This window comes from Dryobates pubescens, chromosome 25 (assembly GCF_014839835.1).
Source record: "Dryobates pubescens isolate bDryPub1 chromosome 25, bDryPub1.pri, whole genome shotgun sequence".
NCBI classification, from domain to species: domain Eukaryota; kingdom Metazoa; phylum Chordata; class Aves; order Piciformes; family Picidae; genus Dryobates; species Dryobates pubescens.
The window spans coordinates 585,783-601,598 of record NC_071636.1 but is presented as its reverse complement, the minus strand read 5'-3'; the positions used below and the strand labels follow the sequence as shown (position 1 = coordinate 601,598).

The following is a 15,816-nucleotide window of genomic DNA, read 5'->3' as shown; positions in this document are numbered from 1 at the left end:
GGCGGCCCCACCGTGCCTATGGCTCCGCCGAACGCGGCCCGGGCGCTCTGCGCCGCCGTCTCCCGCCTGGGCGTCCCCCGCCGCCCCAGCTCCGCGCCCGCCGCCGCGCCCCGCGGGGCCGTTCCACCGCCGTCCCGGGACAGGGGGGCCCGGCCGGTGCAGCCGCCGATCCCCCCGCGGGGTGCGGAGCGGGCCCCCCCGCCGCCGCCGCCCGCCGTGGACTTCGGGGACACGGAGGAAGCGTTCCGCAGCAAGAGCAGCGCCGAGCTGCTGCGGGGGCTGCTGGTGCTGGGGCTCTGCGCCGTGGGGCCGCTGGTGGAGCACAACCGAGAGGTGCGCGGCGGCGCGGGGCGGGCACCGGCCCGGGGCGAGGGGGGTCCCGCTGCGGGGGGGGGCGCTGGGCCGGGGGGAGGGGGGCAGGGGGAACGGCTGCCTGCTCCAGTGGGGGTGTTGGTCCCCGGCTGGGCGGGGAAGTTGCCGGTGCTGGACCGGGAGAGGGCAAGGAGGGTGCCAGTCCTGGGCATGGGGGGGTCCCCTACCAGGGACTGCGGAGGGAAGCCGGGCACGGGCGAGGGTAGGCTCTCGTTCAGGAAGGTTCCCGCTCCTGCCGGTCTCGAGCAGGGGGTGCCCGATCCAGCGGGGATGCTGGCTCCCAGCCGGGCCGGGGGGTGCCCACTCCGGGGGTTTCTGGTCTCTGACTTGGCGGGGGGGTGGGGGGGGATTGTTGCCGTTCCTGGGGGGAGGGGGCGAGAAGGATGCCGGTTCCGGGCAAGGGTGTTGCCCTTCCGGGTAGGGTGCCAGGTCGGGGGGCCTGCCCAGCCCAGGGTGGGGATGCTGGTCCCCAGCCAGCTAGGAGAACTTCTCGTTCCGGGGTGGGCTGCCTGTTTCGGGCCAGGGGGGTGCCCACTCCAGCAGCACTGCCGGGCCCCATCTGAGCAAAGGGGCTGCCCGTTCCGGAGGGGTAGCGGCGCGGGCGCTGAGCTGCCCTTGCCCCGCAGCTGCTGCAGCTATGCCAGAAGGTGCTGGGGCAGGCGATGTTCGAGCGGCTGATGAAGATGACCTTCTACGGGCAGTTCGTGGCCGGGGAGGACCAGGAGGCCATCAAACCGCTCATCCGGCGCAACCAGGCCTTCGGCGTGGGCGCCGTGCTGGACTACAGCGTGGAGGAGGACCTGGGCTCCGGGGAGGCCGAGCGGCAGTGAGTGCGGGACCGGGGACCGGGGACGGGGACAGGGACCGGGACGGGGCCGGGGGCGCGGCGGGCGCCAAGCGCGGGAGCGGGACTTGGCCGCTTTGCTATTGGCTGTCGCTGCCCAGCCCCCCGCTCCCATTGGCTGGGCCCTGGGGATTGCTGTGCGTCACAGCCCCGCCCCCGGGTGCCGCCCCGCATCCGCCCCAAGCGCTCGGGGCGCTGCTCCCCCCGGCCCCTCCCCTGCTGGGGGTCCTGTCCCTTTCAACAGCCTGTGCACACAGGGTGCTGCCCCCCGCCCACTGCCCCACACTGGGATGAAGCCACACACACACACTCCATTTCTCTGTGCACACCGAGACGCAGCCTTCCCCTGCTCCCCACCTTCCCCCTGGGATGCCACCTTCTTGACCCACCCGCACTGGGGTGCTGGCCCCCTGTCCTTCTTTCCCTTACCCTCGCTGAGGTGCTGCCTGCCACCCCACTTCCCCGTCCCCCCACTGGGGTGCTGCCATTCCCCTCACCCCTGCACACACCGGCGTGCTGCAAGCCCCCCAGTCTCCCTTCTACCCCACACCGAAATGCTGCCACCTCCCCCACCTCCATTCTTCCCTCAGGGTCCTGTCCCCTCCACCACCCCCAACCCCCCCCCCCCATGCACACACTGGGGTGCTGCTGCCCCCCACCATTTCCAGCTCCTTCCTGCTGGAGCGTTGCACCCCCCTACCCAGGTCACACCTCCTTCCCACACTGTGGCTCCCACCCTGGGCAGCCTTCCCTGCCTGCTGCCCCCTGCCAAGGGCAGGCTCTGGCCCGAAGCCAGCAGTACCTTCCCACCATTCAGGCTCCATTTCTGGGTGCCTCTGCTGGCCTGATCAATGGGCTGCTGGCTGGCACCCCACAGCCACCAGGGTGGGTGGTGTGTTTCCCACGCTCAGGACAAAGTGGGCCTGCCAGAGGGGATGCAGCAGGAGGCTGTCACAACTCCGTGCCCTGTGGCAGCCAGGGACACCACCCAGCTGCCACGTGCTTGTCACACCCTATCCAAAACCCGTCAGAAGTGGCTTTTTTGGGGTGGGGGAGGAGGATATTGAAGTGGGGGTGTGGGGTAATGTGGCTGGTGATGTAGGCGCTGCTGCTGGACCCTATGGTCTTGCTCTGGCAGGGGGCTTAGACTCGATGATCTCCCCAGGTCCCTTCCAACCCCTAACATCCTGTGACTCCTCCCAGCTGCCCCCAGAGGCTTATCTCTGCTCCCCACCTGCTGCTTATCAGGCACCCTCTCTTGCCCCTCAGCACTGCTGCTGGAAATCCTCACTCGGGGCAAAGGGCCCTGCCCGTCCCCAGGCAGCTCAGGAGGGCAGTGCTGATGTGAGGGCTCGCAGTGGGGAGTGAGGCTGTGCCCACCCCCAGCCCCCTGCAGATCAAGCCGCAGGCTTCGTGGCTTTTACAGGCAAGCTTCCAGACTGCCCCCTGCAGGCCGGGCGGGGAGGTGGCTGCTCGGAAGCCAGGGGGCAGTGGTGTTTCCGGGAGGGGCAGTGGTGGTTTTCTTCCCCTGGGGCACACAGGGGCACGTTGCTCAGCAGCCCCACAGGGCTGAGGCGGCAGAGGTGGTGTTTGCATCGCTGCCCTTCTTGCTCGGGCTGTGCCGGCGCTGCGGGCTTTGCCGGGGCTGACCACCGCGGGCTCTCAGCAGCAGGCTCACGGCAAGGCAGGTGTGGGAGCTGTCTGCACTCTGCTCCTGGTCTGTGCCCCTCGGGGTGGGAATTCCAGCCTGGAGATGACCCAGGCACACCAAGGAGCAGGGGCACGGCCCGGGGGGTTGCGAGTAGCATGGAAAGGGACGCGTTGGACCGTGCCAAGCCTTGCTCTGGGGTCTTCCTTTGGCTCTGCCTTGGGGCAAACCCCTGAACTGCCACCGTTCCTGCCAGGGACGGTGCCAAACTGGGCAAGAGAGATGAGCAGCAGTCGAGGGCTGGTGGCTGCGCTGTGGACTCCAGCAGTGCATCTCTCCCTCCCCTGGGCACTTCAGGGCTTTACCCCACTGCCAGCTGGGAAGCAGAGACAAACCAGCTGCTGCCAGTGGTTTCTTTGGTCTCGTGGTGCCATCTGCTGTTGTGTGTCCCAGGCAAACAGACCCCGTGCTGGGCTTGTGAGTGCAGCCTGCTCCTCTGGAGCAATGGGCCCTGGCCACTCCTGCCAACAGGATTCCTGGCTGGGAGCACCAGCACAGCTCAGGCAGCCTGCTGCAGGCTCCTACCTACCCTGCCCGGGCTGGCAGCCAGAGCTCTGCCTGCTCGTCCCAAGCATCCTTGACCCTGTGCTGAAGGCTGCTGCTAGGTCATAGTGACACAGCCGGAGAAAGGTCCCGTGGGCAGCAGAGCCTGGGTGTTGCTCCCAGGGGCAATTGGTGGGCTGGGTAGGGGCTTCTGTTGCCTGTGGAATAAAACAAGGAGCCCTCCACTAGTGGAGGAGGCTGTGGTGCCCTTGCAGCCCTGGAGCCGTTGCTGGGCTAGGGGCATCCCAAGCCAGGAGCTGAGGAGCGTGGGCAAGGACGAGCCTGCCCCAGAGGGCTCTGCCACACAGCACGTGGACTTTGCTTCCCCTGGAGGTTTCTTGGGTGGCTGCTTGATACCGGCCCCAGTGTGGGATTTATGATCCAGCCTGGCCAATCAGCCTCCCAGAGCCACTGCCTCCCCTTCTGCCAGCGCTCTGCCAGCATGTGCTGCAGGGATCACGGGGTGGTTACTGTTTAGCTTGAAGCTGTGCAAGGAGATCCTGCAGCGGTCCTGGGCTGGTGCCTGCTGGCAGCTCATGCACTGGGCAGACTTGAAGGACTTCTGCCAGCAGCTTTGCTTTCATTCCAGCCCTGCAGGGCTTTAAACCTCACCCACAGCTTCGCTATGGGCTTCCTGTGAGCGACTTGCTTTGGATGTGGTCATTCAGGGACAGATCCTCCCTGCTGCTCCTCATCCCTTTCACCAGACCCTATCTGCTGGCACTGTGCTTGTGGCACCCTCCTGGGAGCCACCAGGGCGAAATGGAGCCTTGCCTACTTGGTGCTGACAGGGGGGAACCTTTGTGCTCCTCCTGAGATGGTTTCCTCTGAGCCTGATACCTCCCTGAGCAGGCCCAGCCTGCTGTGTCTGCTGGGTCACCTGCCCTGCAAGCCGTGCTTTGGACATGCCGTGGCTGAGGGGCAGCTCCCGGGTGCTGAGCGTGCCCTGCCTGCCGGGTGCTGAGCGTGCCCTGCCTCCCGGGTGCTGAGCGTGCCCTGCCTCCCGGGTGCTGAGCGTGCCCTGCCTGCCGGGCGCTGAGCGTGCCCTGCCTCGTGCTGAGCGTGCCCTGCCTCGTGCTGAGCGTGCCCTGCCTCCCGGGTGCTGAGCGTGCCCTGCCTCGTGCTGAGCGTGCCCTGCCTCGTGCTGAGTGTGCCCTGCCTCGTGCCGAGCGTGCCCTGCCTCCCGGGCGCTGAGTGTGCCCTGCCTCCCGGGTGCTGAGCGTGCCCTGCCTCGTGCTGAGCGTGCCCTGCCTGCCGAGTGCTGAGCGTGCCCTGCCTCCCGGGTGCTGAGCGTGCCCTGCCTCCCGGGTGCTGAGCGTGCCCTGCCTCCCGGGCGCTGAGCGTGCCCTGCCTGCCGGGCGCTGAGCGTGCCCTGCCTGCCGGGTGCTGAGCGTGCCCTGCCTCCCGGGTGCTGAGCGTGCCCTGCCTGCCGGGTGCTGAGCGTGCCCTGCCTGCCGGGCGCTGAGCGTGCCCTGCCTGCCGAGTGCTGAGCGTGCCCTGCCTCCCGGGTGCTGAGCGTGCCCTGCCTCCCGGGTGCCTCCTTTCTGGCCACAGCCTGCCGGAAGCATTTGGCCAGCGGCTGGCGATGTCCTGGCTCTGGGAGTCCTGGCTGGCCAAGGTCAGGGGGCCGGGGGGGCCATGTGTCAGCTTGGGGTTAAGTGGCACTTGGCTGGTGCAGGAACGGCCGGGACTAAGGCGGCACAGAGCGGAGGACATCGGGAGGAGCTGTTTCTTCAGCTGGAAGGAGCTTCCTGTGCTGTGCTCGCTGCAGGAGGAAGCCAGCCCCATGGCACGGCCGGGCCTGCCCCCCGCGGGCAGGAAGGGCTGGGAGCAGTCACGCCGCAGGAATGCGCTGGCAGGGCTCTGTTTGCCTGCAGCAGCTTCAAACACTTCACGGCCGAGGGTGCTTTGCTGGGCCGGAGGAGTGCAGGCAGCCTGGGGAGCCCAGGGGAGGCTCTGTTCCCCGCTGCTTGTCCCCAGTGCCCCAGGTCGCAGCGGCGCAGAATGGGCTGCGCTGGAAGGGACCTCCCGAGGTCCAACCCCCTCGGATGCTGGATCCAAGATGTGCTCTGGGGTTCAGAACTGTGCTGTGGCTGGGACCTGCTGTTCAGCCTGGAGGAGAGAAGGCTGCAGGGAGACCCCAGAGCTGCACTGCAATAGCTGCAGGGAGCTGCAGGCAGGCTGGGCAGGGACTGCTCAGAAGGGGCTGTGGGGAGAGCACAAGGAGCAAGGGTTTGGAACTGGAGCAGGGCAGGGGCAGGTTGGACAGCAGGAGGAAGTTCTGCACAGGGAGGCTGGGGAGACACTGGGACAGGCTGCCCAGGGCTGGGGCTGAGGCTCCATGCCTGCAGACATCCAAGCTCAGCCTGGCTGTGTCCCTGTGCTCCAGCTGCAGCTGTCCCTGGGGCTGCAGGGCTTGGCCAGGATGCCCCTGGGGGCTGCCTCCCAACCTGTTGCAGTCTCACCACAGCCTAGGTCACAGCAGTGTGTCCAGCAGCAGCCTTCCCCTGCCTCATGCTGCCTTTTCTCCAGTCCTTCTATCCTGGGCTGCCATCCACTGCCAGCTGTGCTCCCACATCCTTCCCCTGGCTTTATGAAGCCTGTGCCACCCTCTCTGTATTTTGGGGGCAGAAAGCTCCCAACCTGTCCTCATGGTGGCAGATTCACAGAGCAGAGCCTGCCAGAGGTGGTCCTGCTGCTGCTCCCCAGGAGCTGTGGCTGCTCCTGCCCTGCTTCACCCCAGGCTTTGCTGTGCTTTGAGCAGTGTGGGACTCTTGCTGGCTCTGGACAGCAGGAAAGAAGGGCTTGGCTCTGCTTCTTCCAGCAGCCCCTAATCTCTGTCACAGGGTTTCCATGAGGGACAAGATGTTCTGGGACCATGCCAGGTGCCTCTGCTGTCTGGTTCCTGTCCTCTGACGGTGGCTGTGCTGCTGGTACTCACAGTGTGATTCCCCACTGCTGGGCACAGTGACCCCAAGGCAGAGATCTCCTGGAGGAAGGGGCTCTGCTGCCACTCAGGGTTGCTCCTCAGGGACCTGGCAGTGTCCCAGGTGAAACCCTGCACCTGCAGGCTGGATTTGGGTTGTCAGCAAGAAGGTTTAGCTGCTCAAGCTCAAGGAGGGTCTCATGGCTTGGCTGGCATCCACCAGGCTGCCCTCTTATCTCCCTGGTGAAGGGCCTGGGCTCGAAGTGACGTCTGAGGTCAGCTGCAGCTACAGCTGGGAGCTCCTTTGTGAGCTGTTGGCTGATGCCAGGGCACAGAGGAGCGTGGAGTAAGCTACAGCTTGATGCACCCTGGCTCTGGGGGGACTTGTTGCTTCCTGGTCCAGCTGCTGGTGCCTGCAAGGTGGGGAGATGTTGAGCTGAGACTTGGTGCCACTGCAGTGAGAACTGTGGCCTGGTGTGGCCAGGGCTGACCTGGTCCTTGCATAGGGTGGGCTGTTGGAGAGTAGCTCTGGGCCCTGGGACAGAACATCCTCCCTGTGCTGCTGAGGTCCTCCAGGTGACACCTGCCTGGATGTGGAAAGCCTGGTGCCTTCCACAGGTGGGTTTGGGGCACCTGACCTGCCAGCAGAGCTCCCACTGAGCAGCATTTGACCCACTGGTGATAGGGTAGTGAGGGAAGAGCAGAGTCCACCACCAGGCTGGCAGCAGGGGAGCCTCAGAGCTGCCCTGGCCACCAGCAGGGGGTTGCAGGGGGTTGCTGACCTGGCCCTTACCTTCCCTGTTTCTCTTCTTAGCTCCGGCACCTCTGCAGCTGAGAAGATGGGAGGTGAGTGACCCAACCTCTCCTGCTGACAGCCTGGAGGTTGTTGATCCAGGCACTGTGGGCCTGGAGTGGGGAAAGAACTCAGCTCCCACGGCCTCAATCCACACAGGGAGGCTTGAAGAACATCTTGGTTCTTGGCCAGCTCTGCTCCTCGCGAAGGGCTCAGCTTCTGCTCGGGCAGCAGAGCAGGCAGGAGGGCTCCCTGCAGCCCTCAGGGCTCCTTGGAGGTCCGAGTCAGAGCCCCTGTCCCCTGCACCCACGGCAAGAAGCTCCTGGGGAGGCTTTTAGGAGCTTGGCAGGGCTGCAGGGCCCATCTCCATCCTCTCCCACCCCAGGAGCAAAACAAAGGGAGGAGAAGCAGCAGTGGCAGCGAGCCCAGCCCGGGGCCGGCAGCCCCCACCCCTATGTCCATGCTGACGAGGCCAAGTGTGACCAGCACATGGAGACCTTCCTCCGCTGCATCGATGCCTCAGGTGAGTGCTCCGCTCTGCCAGGCTCCACTGTGCCCCAGGTGCCCCTCAGGCCACCTCTGACTCCCTGGCTCCCTCCAGGTGGCAGCTCAGAGAACGGCTTCTCGGCCATCAAGATGACCGCGCTGGGCAGACCTCAGTTCCTGGTGAGCGGCAGGGCTGGGACCAGGGGCAGGTTGGGCAGAGCCTGGGCCACAGGTGATGCAGCTGTGAGGGCTTTGGGGTGCCAGGCTTGCTGCAGTGGCACCTCTACTGGAGACTGAGGAGTGGGCAGCAAGGGGATGTCCCCTGTGTGCCCAGCAGCGCTCTGGAGCCCCTGTTCGACGTTTGGGACCGCGTGAAGAGCACAGACATGTGCAGGTCCCAAGGTGGGGGTGTGGAGGGTCTGTATGGCTAGGCTTGGCCCCCTGCTTGGCCCAGGTGCCCTGCTGTAGAGTCCAGAGCCTGCACAAGCTGAGTGTGAGCTGGCAAAGCCCTGGCACAGCAGCCCTGTCCCCCCAGGTGCGGCTCTCGGAGGTGCTGGTGAGGTGGAGGAGGTTCTTCCAGCAGCTGGCTGCGGAGCAGGGCCAGGCTGGGCAGCCAGCCCTGGCCATCAGCCTGGAGGTGGAGAAGCTGCAGGTGAGGCAGGTGGGGTCTGAAGGGGGAGGCTGTGCTGCTGAAGGTGGCCAGTGGCTGTAGAGGTCCTGCAGCAGCCCTGAGCCTGAAGCAGGAAGATCTGTGGTTGAGGCCCCAAGATCAGACTTGCTGTGGCCCTGGGGGGCTCTAGGTTGGAGGTGTCCCTGCTGACTGCGGGGGTGGGGGTTGCACAAGCTGCCCTTGGAGGGTCCCTTCCAACCCACTGCAATCTGGGAAGCCCTCTAGCCCCATGACACTGATGCTCTTTTGGGCTGCAGGAGGCCTTGGCCAAACTTGGCATTGCAACCAAGGAAGAGAGCCAGCAGTGGTTCACTGGAGAGGAGCTGGGCACGAGTGGGTAAGCTGCCTGGGACCTGGAGGACCTTGTCCCTCTTTCTGGGGCAGTGGGGCAACAGCAAGGGCAGGTCTTCAAAGGTGGCTCAGCACAGAGGAGGTTTGGGTGGAAGTGACAAGACAGCTGAGGGTGGTGTGTGCCCTACACCCTGCCTGCTGGTGGGGGGTGGGAGCTGGTGGAGGCCTGCAGCAGACCAATGTGGACCTGGTTCTTTGCTCCCAGCACTGTGGACCTGCTGGACTGGAGCAGCCTGATCGACAGGCGTGCCGAGCTCCCCAAGCTGCTGCTCGTCCCCAACATGCAGGTGGGTACCCAGAGGTGGGCAGAGGCCAGGGGCAGGAGGCTGGACACATCCAGGAGCTGGGGGCTGCACTTTGCCCACAGCAACCCCAGGCAGCTACAGACTGGGGACAGAGTGGCTGAGAGCAGCCAGGCAGAGAGGGACCTGGGGGTGCTGGTTGATGGTAGGCTGAACATGAGCCAGCACTGTGCCCAGGGGGCCAAGCAGGCCAAGGGCATCCTGGCCTGCATCAGGAGCAGGGTGGCCAGCAGGAGCAGGGAGCTCATCCTGCCCTGTGCTCAGCACTGCTCAGGCCACACCTGGAGTCCTGTGTCCAGTTCTGGGCTCCTCAGCTCAGGAAAGAGGTTGAGCTGCTGGAAGGTGTCCAGAGAAGGGCAACAAAGCTGGGGAGGGGTCTGGGGCACAGCCCTATGAGGAGAGGCTGAGGGAGCTGGGGTTGCTTAGCCTGCAGGAGAGGAGGCTCAGGGGAGACCTTCTTGCTCTCTGCAACTCCCTGAAGGGAGGTTGCAGCCAGGTGGGGGCTGGTCTCTTCTCCCAAGCACCAGAACAAGAGGACACAGTCTCAAGCTGTGCCAGGGGAGGTTCAGGCTGGATGTTAGGAAGAAATTCTTCCCAGAGAGAGAGATTGGCCACTGGGATGTGCTGCCCAGGGAGGTGGTGGAGTCCCCATCCCTGGAGGTGTTTAGGAGGAGCCTGGCTGAGGCCCTTGGTGCCGTGGTTGAGTTGATCAGGTGGTGCTGGGTGGTAGATTGGACTTGGTGGTCTCTGAGGTCTTTTCCAACCTGCTTAATTCTGTATTCTGTGTCTGTGCTACCTGTGGAGCGGTCCCACAGTGTGGCCACTGAGAGTCTGGGGGGAGCAGGGTCTGGGTCTGCCTGGTAGCTTGCTGGTGGCTGTGCTGGTGGCTGCCACCCGTGCCGCCCACGCCGCGATCTGCCACACTCGGCTCCAGGCTGCAGGACGGGCGCTGCGTGCACGCCGAGCTGGCTGGTGGGTGCTGGGGAGCTGGGGTGGGCAGCAGCTCTGGGGATGGGCATCCTCTGGGAGGTGTTTGTCTCCCTGAGCCCCACACTGGCTACAGGCAGGCTGCCACCAGCTCTTGTCCTTTCAGAGCAGGCAGCTTGAGCCTCTGCTGTCGCGCTTCGGCGCGGAGGAGGACCTGCAGATGCAGCGGGTGCTGCAGCGCTTGGACGTCCTGGCCAAGGTAAGGGGGGCTCTGGGGGAGCTGGGCACGTAGCAGGTGGCCCCACGAAGCCAACCTGTGTGTCACTGACCCCCTCAGAGAGCCACAGAGAAGGGTGTGAGGCTGATGGTGGATGCAGAGCAGAGCTACTTCCAGCCGGCCATCAGCCGCCTCACCCTGGAGATGCAGCGGCGCTTCAACCGGGACCAGGCCACCATCTTCAACACCTACCAGTGCTACCTGAAGGTGAGGGGGCTGGCAGGGCACCGGGCAGGCAGGGCTGCTGGAGCAGCTGGAGGGAGCCCCCGGCTCGTGAAGCCATGGCACAAGTCTGGGGGCTGCCCCCCTGAGGGTGCTGGGCAGAGAGGTGCCAGTGAGAGCTTGCAGCCCAGAGAGCCAAGCAGAGCCTGGGCTGCAGGAGGAGTGTGGCCAGCAGGGCAGGGAGGGGATTCTGCCCCTCTGCTCCACTCTGCTGAGACCACAGCTGGAGCTCTGGGGCCAGCTCTGGAGCCTCTGTGCCAGGAAGGCTCTGGAGGGGCTGGAAGGTGTCCAGAGCAGGGCCACAAGGAGGAGCAGAGGGCTGGAGCTGCTCTGCTGTGAGCACAGACTGAGGGAGTTGGGGTTGTGCAGGCTGGAGAGGAGAAGGCTCCCAGGAGACCTCATTGTGGCCTTCCAGGAGCTGCAGGGGGCTGCAGGAAAGCTGGGGAGGGACTTTGGAGGGTGTCAGGGAGGGACAGGACTGGGGGGGATGGAGCAGAACTAGAAGTGGGGAGATTGAGATTGGATGTGAGGAAGAAGTTGTTGCCCAGGAGGGTGGTGAGAGCCTGGCACAGGCTGCCCAGGGAGGTGGTGGCAGCCTCCTGGCTGGAGGTGTTTGCAGCCAGGCTGGAGGTGGCTGTGAGCAGCCTGCTGTGGTGTGAGGGGTCCCTGCCCATGGCAGGGGGCTGGGGCTGGCTGAGCCTTGGGGTCTCTTCCAACCCTGACAATTCTCTGGTCTGGTGCCAGGAGGCTTATGACAACGTGACAGTGGACGTGGAGCTGTCCCGCAGGGAGGGTTGGCACTTTGGCACCAAGCTGGTGCGCGGCGCCTACATGGAGCAGGAGCGGGAGAGGGCAGCCAGGGTCGGCTACGAGGACCCCATCAACGCCACCTACGAGAAGACCACCGAGATGTACCACAGGTAGGGGGCAGCCCTCTGCTCCGTGCTCCCAGCGCGGCGGCGCGGGGCTGGGGCCGGGCTGGGCGCAGAGCCCCCCGGGCTGAGCGCAGAGCCCCCCGGGCTGGGCGCAGAGCCCCCCGGGCTGAGCGCAGAGCCCCCCGGGCTGAGCGCAGAGCCCCCGGGCTGAGCGCAGAGCCCCCCGGGCTGAGCGCAGAGCCCCCCGGGCTGAGAACAGAGCCCCCCGGGCTGAGAGCAGAGCCCCCCGGGCTGGGCACAGCGCCCCCCGGGCTGAGCACAGCGCCCCCCGGGCTGAGAGCAGAGCCCCCACGCTGTCCTGCAGGTGCCTTGACTACATCCTGGAGGAGATCAAGCGCAGCGGGAGGGCCAGCGTGATGGTGGCCTCCCACAACGAGGACACCGTCAGAGCCACCCTGCGCAGGTGGGCGCTGCGGGGGCACGGGGGCTGAAGGCAGGGGAGGGCCCAGCAGAGGTGCAGCCAGCTGTGCTGTGGCTTCCCAGCTCCTCTCCCTGCTCACCTCCTGGGATCTTGCATCTGGTGCTCAGGGCTTCAGCTGGGGCTTGGAGCTGCTGTGCAGCCTGGGAGCCTGTGGTGGGCACAGAGCTGCTGTGCAGCGTGGGAGCCTGTGGTGGGCACAGAGCTGGTGTGCAGTGTGGGAGCTCCTGGTGGGCACAGAGCTGCTGTGCAGCCTGGGAGCCTGTGGTGGGCACAGAGCTGCTGTGCAGCCTGGGAGCCTGTGGTGGGCACAGAGCTGCTGTGCAGCCTGGGAGCTCCTGGTGGGCACAGAGCTGCTGTGCAGCCTGGGAGCTCCTGGTGGGCACAGAGCTGCTGTGCAGCCTGGGAGCTCCTGGTGGGCACAGAGCTGCTGTGCAGTGTGAGAGCTCCTGGTGGGCACAGAGCTGCTGTGCAGTGTGGGAGCTCCTGGTGGGCACAGAGCTGTCCCTGTTCCCCAGCCTATTTCACAAGCACCTCCCTGGAGCCCTCCCATCCCAGCATCCCTGTGGGAAGTGGGCAGTGCTGTGCCCTTGTGCTGGCAGCTGCCCCTGCTGCTCTGGAGGGCCAGGCTGTCCCTGCCTGCTCAGCTCTCTCCACTCTGCCTAATGCTGAGGCTTGGCCTGCAGGATGAGGGAGCTTGGCATCCACCCCCTGGAGAAGAAGGTGTGCTTCGGGCAGCTGCTGGGCATGTGTGACCAGATCACCTTCCCCCTGGGTGAGTGCTGCCAGCAGGGCACGCTTGGCAGGCTTGCTCCTGCCCCACCTTGACCCCTGGGGTCCCCCTGAGCAGCTGCTGTGGGATGGGAGGGATGGATGGAGCCAGGCCAGGGCTGTGCCAGAGCAGGGCTGGCTAAGGACTGTGCCTTCTTGCCTGTCCCCTGCTGTGGGCAGTGCTGTGAGCCCGGCGTGAGGCCTGGGGAATCTCCTCTGCCTCCGGGTGGCTCCGTGGGACCACGATGGCTGGGCAGGGAAGTTCCTGCTTTGGACCAGGAGCTGAGATCAGGATTCTCCTGGGTGGGCCAGGGACTGGTGTTGGCAGGCAGCAAACCTTCTTGGGCTGGAGCATCGCTGGAGGTGCACACCAGGTCCTGGGCCCTTCGCTACCAGGGTGGCAACCACCTTTTGTGTGACCCTGTCCTGCCTTCTGCTGCTGGCCCAGGCAGGGGAGCAGAGCTCCCAGGTGCCCAGGCACATGCAAGGTCAGATGGCCACACAAGAGTCCAGGTAGCCCATCTCAGGTCAGGGCTTGATCCCCCTTCCCACACTGGTGTCCGGAGCAGGGACCCAAGGCCAGGACAGCAGGAGGTGGACAGGGCAGTTGTCCAGGGTGGCTGCTGGAGCCCTCCCCGGGCAGGGTTTGGCTGCCTGAGCCCCAGGGTCACGCTGGATAAATGTCTGCCCCTGCTGGTTCTGAAGGAGGCTGGCGTTAGCCTGGCACCGGCTGTGGCAGTGCCACCTCCTGGTGGCCTCGGCACGTCCCAGCCACCGCCTGCTGAGCTGGAGAGGAGCAGTCCTGTGTGTGCCCCCCGGGCTCGTGGTGCGCTGGGACAGGGGCACATGCAAGGGAAGGCAGGCACCTTCCGAGCCCCACATCTTCTTCTCTCCTCCCCCCACACCCCGCTTCTTTTCTCTCCCTCTCCTCCCCCCTCCCCTCTCCTCCCCTCTCCCCTCCTCCCCTCCCCCCCCGCAGGCCAGGCGGGGTTCCCGGTGTACAAGTACGTCCCGTACGGGCCGGTGCAGGAGGTGCTGCCCTACCTGTCGCGGCGGGCGCAGGAGAACCGCAGCTTCATGCAGAGGGCGACGCGGGAGCGGGACCTGCTCTGGAGGGAGGTCAAGAGACGGCTCCTGGCCGGCAGCCTCTTCAGCCCCGGCCGCTAGCCCCGGCCCTGCCCCCGGCCCCGGCGGCTGCCCCGTGCCTGCCAGCCGTCACCGCTGTGCTCCTGTCCCGGTCCTGCTGCGGTTTCCCCCTCGGTGCCCTCTGCCCCCGCCGGGAGGGGGGACACGTCCTCGTTGCTGTTTGAACCTGCTGTAGGTTGCCCCAGCTGGCACTGCCCCGAGGGATGTCCTCCCCTGCTGTCCCAGGGCTCTGGTGGTGCTGGGGCTCCCCTGCCCCGGGGGGGTCGCCCTGCCGGGGGAGATTTGGCTGCCTGCTTGGTGTCATAAGCTCAGGTCCAGGGGTGGCCTGGGGACAGGCTGGTCTCAGCCAGAAGCTGCTCCAGCCTCTGCCAGGGCCTGGTCTCTGCCAGCTCCCTGGAGGCAGATGCCAAAGCAGAGGCCACAGTGACCTGTGAAGGGCCACTGGGCAGGGCAGGATCAGGCCCTGCTGCCCATCCCAGGGCAGCCACCACTTGCCTGTGCACCAACCAGAGCTGAGCTGGTGCTGGGCAGGACCAAGCTCTCCCTCATCCCACTTGGGCTAAGAAGAGCCAAAGCTGTCTGGAGTTGTCCATCCTCAGGCACACAGCCAAGGGGACAGCTGGCTGGCCCTGGCCCCAGGCTGGCCTTGCCCCTTCCACTGTCCTTGGCCCCAGTGATGGAGAGCTGTGGCTGTGGGAGCAGCAGGAGCCAGAGCACAGCTCAGCTCTGCTCTGCACTGGATTGGGTGAGAATGGTGATATTAAATCAAAACTGTTCTTGCTCCACTCTCTCTCCTGGAGTTCTTGGGCAGCCCAGCACTGCCCTGCTCTCGAGGAGGGCTTGCTGCTGCCTTCCTCCCTGCCCACCTGCACCACTTGGGCCTTGGCTGGGGCCAGGGCTTGGGAAAAGGAGCCAGAGGTGGGCTGTGCCAAATGAGGCTGAACTTTCCTGGGTCTGGGAATGGAGAAGCAATGGAGCTGTCTGTGATGGGCCTGGGGAGAGCTGGGAGCCCTGGAGATGGAACAGGACAACTCCATGGCTAACCTGCAGGAGCAGGGAGGGAACAGCTGTGGGAGAGCCTCTCCCCACCCTGAGATCTGCCTGGAGGATGCTGCCCAGCTTCTGCTTACTGTGATGGAGGCTCCACGGCCAGAGGAGAATCCCAGACCTGTGTGACCCTCAGCCCCAGCTCCATGGGAGATGCACACTGTCCACACCTCCTTCCCTGGCTCCTTAGATGCAGCCAGCACTCAGCAGGAAATTGTTGCAACCATTTATCTGCATTTGTGCTGTCAGGTGGGAGATGATGGAGTGTCCTCCAGCCATGCTCTCACCATGCAGCAAGCCTGGGGGTCTGCTCTTACCCTGCACTGCTGAGGCCATATCTTGAATACTGGGCTCAGTTTGGGGGCCCTCACAACAAGAAGGACACTGAGGGGCTGGAGCAGGTCCAGAGAAGGGCAACCAAGCTGGGGAAGGGTCTGGAGAGCAGGGCTGGGGAGGAGCAGCTGAGGGAGCTGGGGGTGTTTAGTCTTCAGAAGAGGAGGCTGTGGGAGATCTTCCACCTCTCCACAGCTCCCTGAAAGGAGGTTGTAGAGAGGTGGGGGTTGGCCTGTTCAACCAAGTAACAAATGATAGGACAAGAGGAAATGGCCTCAAGTTGTGCCAGGGGAAGTTCAGGTTGGATATTAGGAAGAATCTCTTCACTGAAAGGGTTCTCAGGCACTGGCCCAGGCTGCCCAAGGGGGTGGTGGAGTCCCCATCCCTGGAGGGGTTTAAGAGTTGTGCAGAGGTAGAGCTTAGGGCTAGGTTTAGCTGAGGACAGCGCTGGGCTGGTGCTTGGACTGGAGGCAGTGCTGTGATTCTGTGCTGCCCCTGGAGCTCAGACAAGCCTGAGCCACCTCTTGCAGTGACCGAGCTGCAGAGCCAGCTGGCACAGGGTGGTGGCTGAGGAAGCCCCTTGCCCATTCACTGTTGCTGTACAGTCAGCCAGCAGAGGCTTGTTGACCAGCCTGCCCCACTGGGCTCTAGAGGTGTGAGACCACTGCAGGTGCCCAGTGTGTGTCCCCACGTCCCAGCTGTGTCCTCAGGGTGGGTTCAGGGCTGTGGGACAGACACTTGGGAC

General features: G+C 65.3%; 1 protein-coding gene across 1 annotated transcript; it reads left to right on the top strand.

The window, feature by feature from the left end:
* The first annotated feature begins 12 nt into the window (after positions 1-12).
* On the top strand, positions 13-13,754 carry PRODH (proline dehydrogenase 1). The gene is made up of 14 exons (XM_054173091.1): positions 13-333; positions 999-1,198; positions 7,208-7,239; positions 7,572-7,709; positions 7,788-7,852; positions 8,208-8,324; positions 8,600-8,679; positions 8,899-8,980; positions 10,089-10,181; positions 10,260-10,406; positions 11,166-11,341; positions 11,661-11,759; positions 12,461-12,549; positions 13,525-13,754. The coding sequence occupies exons 1-14, from the start codon at positions 19-21 to the stop codon at positions 13,710-13,712; spliced, it is 1,821 nt and encodes a 606-aa protein (XP_054029066.1). The 5' UTR covers positions 13-18; the 3' UTR covers positions 13,713-13,754.
* The last annotated feature ends 2,062 nt before the right edge of the window (positions 13,755-15,816 follow it).

What these genes read in the sequence shown, in the direction of transcription:
- PRODH (XM_054173091.1), top strand. Translation starts at nt 19, where the DNA reads ATGGCTCCGCCGAACGCGGCCCGGGCGCTCTGCGCCGCCGTCTCCCGC. An exon ending in TGGTGGAGCACAACCGAGAG is followed by an intron (nt 334 to 998) that starts GTGCGCGGCGGC and finishes CTTGCCCCGCAG; the next exon opens with CTGCTGCAGCTATGCCAGAA. An exon ending in GTCAGAGCCACCCTGCGCAG is followed by an intron (nt 11,760 to 12,460) that starts GTGGGCGCTGCG and finishes CTTGGCCTGCAG; the next exon opens with GATGAGGGAGCTTGGCATCC.